Source organism: Sciurus carolinensis, chromosome 9, assembly GCF_902686445.1.
Source record: "Sciurus carolinensis chromosome 9, mSciCar1.2, whole genome shotgun sequence".
Taxonomy (NCBI): Eukaryota; Metazoa; Chordata; class Mammalia; order Rodentia; family Sciuridae; genus Sciurus; species Sciurus carolinensis.
This window is the reverse complement of record NC_062221.1, coordinates 23,279,729-23,289,074: the sequence shown is the minus strand read 5'-3', so window position 1 is coordinate 23,289,074 and position 9,346 is coordinate 23,279,729. Positions and strand designations below refer to the sequence as shown.

General features: G+C 38.4%; 1 protein-coding gene across 2 annotated transcripts in view; it reads right to left on the bottom strand.

Moving 5' to 3' along the window:
* Positions 1-225: 225 nt before the first annotated feature.
* The window catches only part of Acad11 (acyl-CoA dehydrogenase family member 11), an 89,822-nt gene continuing 80,701 nt past the window's right edge, over positions 226-9,346 (bottom strand). The window contains exons 18-20 of one of the 2 annotated variants that reach the window (XM_047564691.1): positions 3,149-3,265; positions 2,176-2,285; positions 226-384 (exon numbers count right to left, since the gene is read on the bottom strand). In XM_047564691.1, coding sequence (XP_047420647.1) covers positions 270-384; positions 2,176-2,285; positions 3,149-3,265 — 342 coding nt within the window. In that variant the 3' untranslated portion in view covers positions 226-269. The remainder of the gene's footprint in view (positions 385-2,175; positions 2,286-3,148; positions 3,266-9,346) is intronic. The other variant, XM_047564692.1, reaches the window with a different exon arrangement.

Sequence of the window (9,346 nt, the reverse complement as noted above, 5' to 3'; positions counted from 1 at the left end):
ATTCAAAACATCAAACCATTTCTAAGCCTATGTTTTAGAAATGGTTCTCCAATTTACTTCATGATCTCATTACAAGTTACATTTAGAAAGCACATTCTAAACCACTTAGTTACTAGACTTAATTACAGCTACAGAGTTTCTAACTTACATCTGTGTGACCCTTGACATTATAAAACCCACTGATCAAAACAGAGGCTAAAATCTTCCCCACAATCGAACACTAACCCTGTTCTCAATTGTTGCAAGTGTGAGACTCGGTGCCACCCTCCTCACATCCTGGCTCTCATTGCCTTGGCCTGGTCCTGTAGCTCCATTTTGGCGATTGCTGAGAGGTGCACTTCGTCAGGTCCATCTGCTAGGCGCAGAATTCGTGTTACAGCATACCTGATAAAACCAAAAGAGCAGGTATCAAAGAGGAACATGGTAAGTTAATGGAATGATAATTCTAAACCAAGATTAAGTCCAATATAATAGGTATTCCTACTATATTGAAAAAGAATACAACTAAAATGAAGGGAGTAAGACAGAGGACTTCCAAAATTTGGAGACCTGGGTCAACAACAAAATATCCCGGTGTCTACCATCCTGGCTCTCCAGGGTCAGGATGAAAGAGAGAATCCCAGCACCCTATCAGTGAGGAGGCTGGATGCTGCAATCCTAGCTACTAGAAAGGCTCATCGCCTACCAGGCTAGAAGCCCACCCAGACAGGTCACCTGAAATCTGCACAGTAGCCTTGCTGTGGAAAGGATTTCACCTCGTCTCCTGGTGAACCCACATGGCTGTGGCCAGGAGCATCTTGAGAAGGGAGCTATGGTCTGGATTTGGACTGACCTAGGGTTCAGAAACCCCTACACATTCCAATCTCTGGGACTCCACAGGTGATCCACTGCACAGGCTCAGAAGGTAGCTGCTTCATTACCCCCCAGCTTGGCACAGCAGAGTGACAGTGATGAAGCCCACTGGGTGCCCTGCACTGTAGGGACAGGTGGAGAGAATGGAGGGTGGTGCCCTTCAGAACTGGAGGATGGAGGACTTGCTCTGAGACCAAGGCTGAGCCAGCTGCTGGTACTCACACCACTGCAGAGACTGAAGACAAGTGCCCACGCAGTCGCTATGCCTTTCACCTGAGCCACCTGCTACTGACAGAGCCAGGAGGGAAACCACAGTTCCCACTGTTGCCCTGACCACAGGGATGAGCTGAGGGGCCTTGAGCAGCTGGCTCCAGCCATTGACTCACCCCCATGTGTGTGCTATAGATAAAGGGTTTGTGAAAGTCATGGCTCCCGCAGGCACTGGAAACCCAGGTGTGCATGGCCAAAGGGCACCAAGAGGAACTTTGCCTAACTTCAGTCACCACTGCACCCCCGGGTGTGCACTGCCACCGGCATGGCAAAGAGGAACATCATGGCTCCTGTTGCTACCTGTGCCACGCGACTATGCACTGCTGTCAGAACTGGATGTGAGGACCACAGAGAGGGTGCTATGGCTCCTGCCACCTCCTCTCCCCATGCAGGTTCTGGGCTTGAACCAGTGGGTTAATCTCATGCTTGGTTTGCTACATGTTACCGGAAGCTGAGAGAGCTAAGAGCTATCTTAAGTAAGGCTCAGACAGCAAACCGTGTGACAGCATGTGTTTCTTTCTTTCTTAAGGCTAAAAATCCATGGGCTGTGAGACCCTCTCTCCAGTGCCATAGAGAAGGTAGCACTGTGGCCATGTGTGGCGACAGGTGGTAAATGGAGAATGTTCCTTTTCACCTCCCAGTAATGAGAATCTGGCTATCTCATGGTCACTGGCATTCACTGCTGCAAGTCCAGCTGCTGGTTCCCTCGGTGGGTGGTGACCTGTCCAGGACACACAGCTGGCTCTTGGCTGTGTTTGGCTCTCTGTGGCCCTCCCCTCCTTTGTATTTCTGGGTAGATCTCCATGCTATGTCTATATGCCAGGAACTCTTAGTGGGTCCCCTCAGTGTGAAATTGAACATGTCAGACTGAGCTGATGATTGTAATCATAAGAGTCAAACATTTCTTGGTGCTGAGCTGTATATTAATGTCTCAGATCACCTCATTAAGCCTTCAATTATACTTTAAAGTAAGTTAGTATCTTTATTTTCTTCCTGAACAATTAGTGTCAAGGCATCTGTATATTTCTAAATAGATATTCTACATCCACTCACATGTTAGCCAGAGGGAAATCCTGGGAAACACCTGCACCTCCACACACCTGGATGGCTCGGTCAATGATTTTGCAGACGGTCCGTGGGGCAGCCACTTTGATCATTGCAATCTATAGTAGCAAGATACGCAAGACTGCTTTTTAGACCATATACACTATGCCAGAATTTGATGTAATTCATGTTTTCCTCTGTGAATTGAAATAAGGAAACTTTCCCACACCAAATCACCCCTAAAACAGGATCTCTGGTGAAAGCCAACAATGAAATTTTCTATAATGCAGTTAACAGCCATATTTCAGTCAATGCAGACCTTCTGTAAAGACCTATCTCTTCCAAGTCATGTTTTATTCATTTATTTATAACTTGCCTTGTTTCCAAAAGGATTTCAGGCAGCACATAAATTACACTTATCATGTTTGGGATCATAAAAAGAGTTCAAGGGTCATCGCTCCAGTACTCAGTTTTCTCTTAGCAATTTTATGGGCTTTTAGAAATAATATGTCCTTATTCCATATAAGCCAGAAGGAAGGCAGGGCACAAGAGGTGCCTTTTGTGAAGCACTTACTCTGTGGCAGAATCATCCTATGCATTCTATATGTATCATCACAGTTACTCTCCTCAAGAACCCTAGGCCAAAGCAGCAAAGTTACATACTTTGCCCATGGTTTAAGGCTAGCAGAAAGTGGCCTAATATAGTAATTAGTACTATTAATTCCAGGCCTATATAACACCTGGAATTTCCCCATTCCTTGTCGCTGTGTGTCAAGAAAGCTGATATTCTGCATCCCCCAAAGTCATTCCTTAAAGCAGCCCTATAAAAACTAGCAAATAATAGATATTTATAATCTTTAAACCATAATTACTTGAGGGCTTCCAATATTCTGAGAGCCACTGAGGTGTCATGAAACCTGAAATGCACAATAGGGGGGAGAAACTGGCAAAGGCTCTGCAGTTAGTGGTCCAGGGGCCTCACCTCCTTTCTGGCCCTAGCACTGCCTAGAGTATCTATTTTGTGGGCGGCTTTCAAGGTCAACAAGCGGATCTCCTCAATGGCAATGCGGCTCTCAGCAATCCAGTGAGCCACAACTTCCTGTAGGGGAGCAAAAGGAAGGAGAAGATAAGCTGGTGTCTGATAATCACATGTAACACACCTTTGTAGTTTGGCAAAAACAATTTCTAGGCCAATGATCATTCTATATCATTCTAAATGAAAGAGTTCACTTGGTCCATCTACACCACCTGGCCACATACCTGTGAAATACTAGTTAAAATCAAAAACTTAAAAATAAACTTTATTTGTTCAAAAAAATTCTTTATTTTGGATATCTCTATGCCTAAGGTCAAGATGGCTGAACTGGCAATTTTTTGCCAAACTACTCCTGAATGTTATTCCTGAATACAAACTGCATGTTCTTATTGAAACTTGACTAGATGTTTGGTGGTGGAGTTGGTTATGGTCAAAATACACAATTCCCAGTATGGGGATGACTCAACAGTATCCCTTTATTTTTTAATTTTTAATTTTTTTTTACTTTTATAATATTATTATTATTATTGTTGTTGTTGTTGTTGTTGTTGTTTGTACTATGGATTAAATCCAGGGGTACATAGCCACTGAGTCACATCGCCAGACCTTTTTTATTTTTATTTTTATTTTTATTGTAAGACAGAGTCTCACTAAGTTGATCAGGCCTCACTAAATTGCTGAGGCTGGCTTTAAACTTGAAAAGCATCCGTATGTTGCACTGTTATTGTTATTTATTTATTTAAATGACCCTTTCCCTTGGTGGACAAGTATATGAATTTATCACGTGTGTAGACTGGTATAACCACAATCAGGATACAGACCAGTTCTGCCTGCCCTCAAAACTCTCAAGCAATCCACAAAAAATTTTCTGGAACTTAAAAGTGAGTTTAACAAGATCATAGGATACAAGATAGACACACATAAATCAACTGTGTGTATATAAATATGTATATGTAAAGAACACAGAGACACTGAAATTAAAAATACACCACCACTTGTAATTGCTCAAAACCCAAAATACTTATGTGTAAATAGAGTTATGCACACAGTTCTGTATGTGAATTAAGTGTAATTGTGGGATACATTCTGAGAATTGTGTACTTAGGTGATTTTGTTGTTGCATAAACATCATAGAGTACACTAGGTGATATCATCTTATGAAACCACCATTGTATATGCAACTCATCATTGACTAAAACATTGTTATGTGCTGTACGACTGTAAAAAGACATGTAGAGGACTCGTTTGCTGAAAGCTACACATAGATGATAAAAGAGACCAAAGCAAAGCTAAATAAATGGAGAGACATGTTCATGGAATAAAAATGTAACACAGTAAAGATATCAATTCTTCCTAAACTGATGTATAGATTTAACATAATTCTTACCAAAATCGAAGCAAGATTCTTCGTGCAGATAAGAACAAGATTATTCTAAAAATTGCATGGAAAGGCAAATGAAGCAGAATAGCTGAAACACTTTTGAAAGAGAAATCAGTCACTAACTGACTTTTGAGAGGAGTCAGTCTAGTTTATTTCAAGACAAGCTTTATAACTACAGTAAGCAAGACTTGTGTGGTGTTGGCAGAGAGACAGACATAGATAATTAGGACATAAAAGAGAATCCAAAATAGGCCCACATAAATATATCTGATAGAGTTTTGAAAAAGGCACAAAAGTAATTCAGTAGAGGAAAGATACCCTTTACCACAAATGTTGCTGGAGGAATTGGACATCCATGGGGAGGGGGGACCAACCAAACAAAAATCAAACTTAAGCCTTATATGTTATACAAAAATTAACTCAAAATGTATTGCATATTCAAATGTAAAAGTTTAAGGAAAAAAATCATAAGGGAAAATCTTCAGGACATAGGGCAAAACAAAGTGTTCTTAGACTTGACACCAAAAGCATGACTCACAAAAGCAAAAAATGATGTTAGAATTCATTAAAATTAAATACTTTTGCTCTGTGAAAGACCTTGTTAAGATGATGAAAAGAGGAAGAAATATTTGCCAATTATACATCTGACAAAGGAGGTTTTCTAGAATATATACAGAACAGTAAAAAAAAAAAAACAACCAATTAGAATATGGGCCATAATACATGAACCTAAGAGGATATAAATGGCAAATAAGCACACAAAAGGCTCATTTACAATTAGCTATTGGGGTAATGTAATTAAAGCCACTTGAGATATCACTACAGATCTATCAGAATGACTGAAATAAAAAAAAAGTTTGACACCATCATATGCTGTTGGGGATGTGGACAAACTGGATCATTTATACACAGTGAGAATGAAAAACAGAAAACAGACTGGCAATTTCTTCAAAAATTAAACATGCTAGGCTGGGGATGTAGCTCAGCAATAGAATGCTTGTCTAGCATGCATGAGGCCCTAGGTTTCATCCCCAGTACCCCAAAAAACAATAAAAAATTAAACATGCAACTGCCAGATGATTTGCTGTCAATAGTTAAGTAAACTGTCGTACAACCATACTAGGAAATGCTACAACAAGAAAAATGAACCAACTACTGATACCCACAACCTAGATGAATCTCTAAAGGATAAAGCAGCCAGTCCCCAAAGTTTACATACTGTACAATTCCATTCCTGGAGTAAAAAAAGTATAAAAATGAACACGTAGGTGGTTGCTAGGAGTTAATGAGGATGTGGGAGTGAGAGCAAAGTGGGTGTAGGCCATGAGAGGACCTTGTAGGGATGGAAATGTTCTGTAGCCTAACTGTATCCATAACAGCATGTGGTTCTGATACAAGAGGTGGTCACTGGGGGGAACTGGGTAAAAAGGTATAAAAAAGGTATAGGGGAATCTCTGTATTATTTCTTATATGTCTATTTATAATTATCTTACAACAAAAAGTTTAACAAAAATTAGTAGTTTCTTCTCACTTATCTTGGTGAACATTCTGAGAATTTTCCTTTTTGTCAAGCCTCACCATAATCCCAGGAGTAAATGGACATTTAGAATTCAGCACGGAAGCCCAGGCAACATACTAAATGCTTCCTGTTAGCTGAAATCAGCTTCTGTTTCCCAGTTTTGAACACAGCATTGTTTTTTCATTGGAGAACAATGTTTAAGGAAGTTAGCCCGGCAGACAATTACAGTGCTTTCTTGCAAGCCACCTTCACCTGCCACAGACATTTTTAGGCATAGTCATGTTTGCTCTGGGAAATTTCTTCAGCCATAGGATGTCTGGTTAGAGCATCTCTGGAGCACTTATGTTCAGTATGACAGTCATTAATCAAATGTGGCTACTGAGCATTTAAAATATGCTCAGTCTGAATTGAAATGTTGTGTAAGTGTAATACACATGCCCACTTTTATTTATTTTTTTATTTACTTATTTATTTATACCAGAGATTGAACTCAGGGGCACTTAACTATTGAGCCACATCCCCAGCCATTTTTTGTATTTTATTTAGAGACAGGGTCTCACTGAGTTGCTTAGGACCTTGCCAAGTTGCCGAGGCTGGCTTTGAACTCACGATCCTACTGCCTCAGCCTCGTAAGCTCCTGGGATTCCAGGCATGTACCACCATGCCCGGCTATATGCCCAAGTTTAAAGAATCAGTATTTTTAAAAAGAATTTAAAATATCTCATTAATAATATTTTTATATTGATTTCAAGTTGAAATGATCACTTATTGGTATCTTGGGCTAAATAAAATAAATTTTAAAATTAATTTCATTTATTTGCTTTTACTGTTTAAAATGTTGCTACAGTATTAGGAGATTTAAAATTACATTTGTGCTGGGAATGGTGGCACACATCTGTAATGCTAGCTACTCAGGAGCCTGAGGCAGAAGGATCACAATTTCAAGGCCAGCCAAGGCAACTTAGTGAGACCCTGTCTCTAAATAAAAAAATAAAACATTAAAAGAACTGGGGCAAACTAGGGAAAAGAAGACTGATCATCTCTCTCAATTAGAATAAATCTCATCAATCTCAAATTCATAGAATTTGAGAGAGAATTTGAATTGTATAAAATATATTTGGGGGCTGGGGTTGTGGCTCAGTGGTAGAGCGCTTGCCTAGCATGTATGAGGCACTGGGTTCAATCCTCAGCACCACATAAAAATAAATAAATAAAATAAAAAGTATTGTGCCCATCTGCAACTGAAAAATTAAAAAATATGTGTGTGGGTGTGTGTGTGTGTGTGTGTGTGTGTATATATATATATATATATATATCTTAGCACCATTCAAACAAACATTTTATTAAAGTATAATATACATTCAGACAAATCATAAGAGTAGTACTGCTGATTTTGTACAGAATGACTCTGTCTCTAACATCTATATCAAGAAAAAATTTGACCAGTAGCTCAAAAGAACTGCCACACCACACTGCCTCTTTCCAGTCTTGACTGTGCTTCCTCAAAGGATAACCACTGTCATGATTTTTAACGCCATAAATTTAGCTTTAAACTTTGTATAAATGCAGTATTTTTGATTCTGCCTTTTTTTTTTTTTTTTGTCTTGGTATTATGCTTGTGAAATGTGTCCATATTGTTATCTATATCTGTGGTTCATTCATTCTTTTTTGCTAAGTAGTTAGCCCTTGTACAAATATGCTATAATTTATACATTCTACTGTTGGTAAACATATGAATGGATTCCAGATTTGCTGTTATAAATAGTGCTAACATGGACATTCTTTTGTATGTTTTCAGGTAAATATATGCACACATTTTTGTTGTGGCATTACTTTGAGGAATGACTGAATCAGGGGTTGTATACTTGTGACATTTTAATAAATACTATGAAGCACTTTTCCAAAACAGTTGTAGTAGTTTACATTTCAGCCAGTAGTGTGGTTGCTGTACCTCCTTTTTATTATTTGGTGTTGTCTGTCTCTTCATTTTTAGCCACTCCAGTAGCTGTATGGTAATTTTATACTGTTGTTTCAATATACATATCTTGATGGCTAATAAAATTGAACTCCTTATTATATGTTTATTAGCCGTGAATATCCTCTTTTATGGATAACCTATCCAGAGTTTTGGCCTTTTTTTTTTTTTTTTTTTTCTATTTCATTGTCTACTTCTTATTGATGTATAGAAGTTCTTTATATATTCTGAGTATGAATCCTTTGTCTGATATATGTGTTAGAGATATCTTCTCCTGCTCTGTTGCTTGTCTGTTCACTATTCAATGTCTTTTGAGGAAGTCTTTTTTGTTTTTCGTTTTGGTATCAGGGATTGAACCCAGGGGTACTCAACCACTGAACAACATCCCCAACCTTTTTTAGTTTGAGACAGGGTCTAAGTTGTTTAGGACCTCACTAAATTGCTGAGTCTGGCTTTGAACTTGTGATCCTCCTGCCTCAGGCTCCTGAGCTGCTGGGATTACAGGAGTGTGCCATTATGCCTGGCTTTTTTTTCCCCCCAGTGCATGGGATTGAACCCAGACTTCATGCATGCTAGGCAAGCATTCTGCCACTGAGCTATATCCCCTGACTTTGATGAAATAATTTTAATGAAATCAGATCTATCATTTCCCTATTTATGTTAGTCCTTCTAATGTCCTGTTTAAGAAATCCTTTCCTACCACTGATACCATATTTTCTTCTAAAAGTTTTATTGTTTTTACCTTTAACATTCAAGTTCATAATCTATCTGGAATTGATTTTTATATATGATATGGAGTATAGGTTCATGATTCATTTTGTTCTACATGTTTATTCAATTGACCCAGCACCATTTATTGAAAAGAATTGGATCTCAAAGCATTTTGATGTAAACTAATTATAAAAATAACATTGTGACATATAAATAACATGTGCATATAATATCAAAATGTTTTTTGTTTTCTTTAAAAAAAAAAAAAGAACTGGGGGAATTGCTCAGTGATAGAGTGCTCTGGGTTTACTCTCCAGTACCATAAAAAATAAAATAAAATTTGGAACTCAGTATATTTCTATTGGATGGCATTGTCTTAGAGGTTGAAATATGGTTCTGAATTCATAATTTCAAACAAGCTGCTGGCAGTCAACAGAAATTTTTTTTTTTTTGATGGTTGCAAAATCAAGTAATTGTAACTTCACAAACTGACTCAAAATGCATTTACATTTTTAGCTTCATAATAAAAGAATGTGTTCTCAATTGGGTCACTACAGA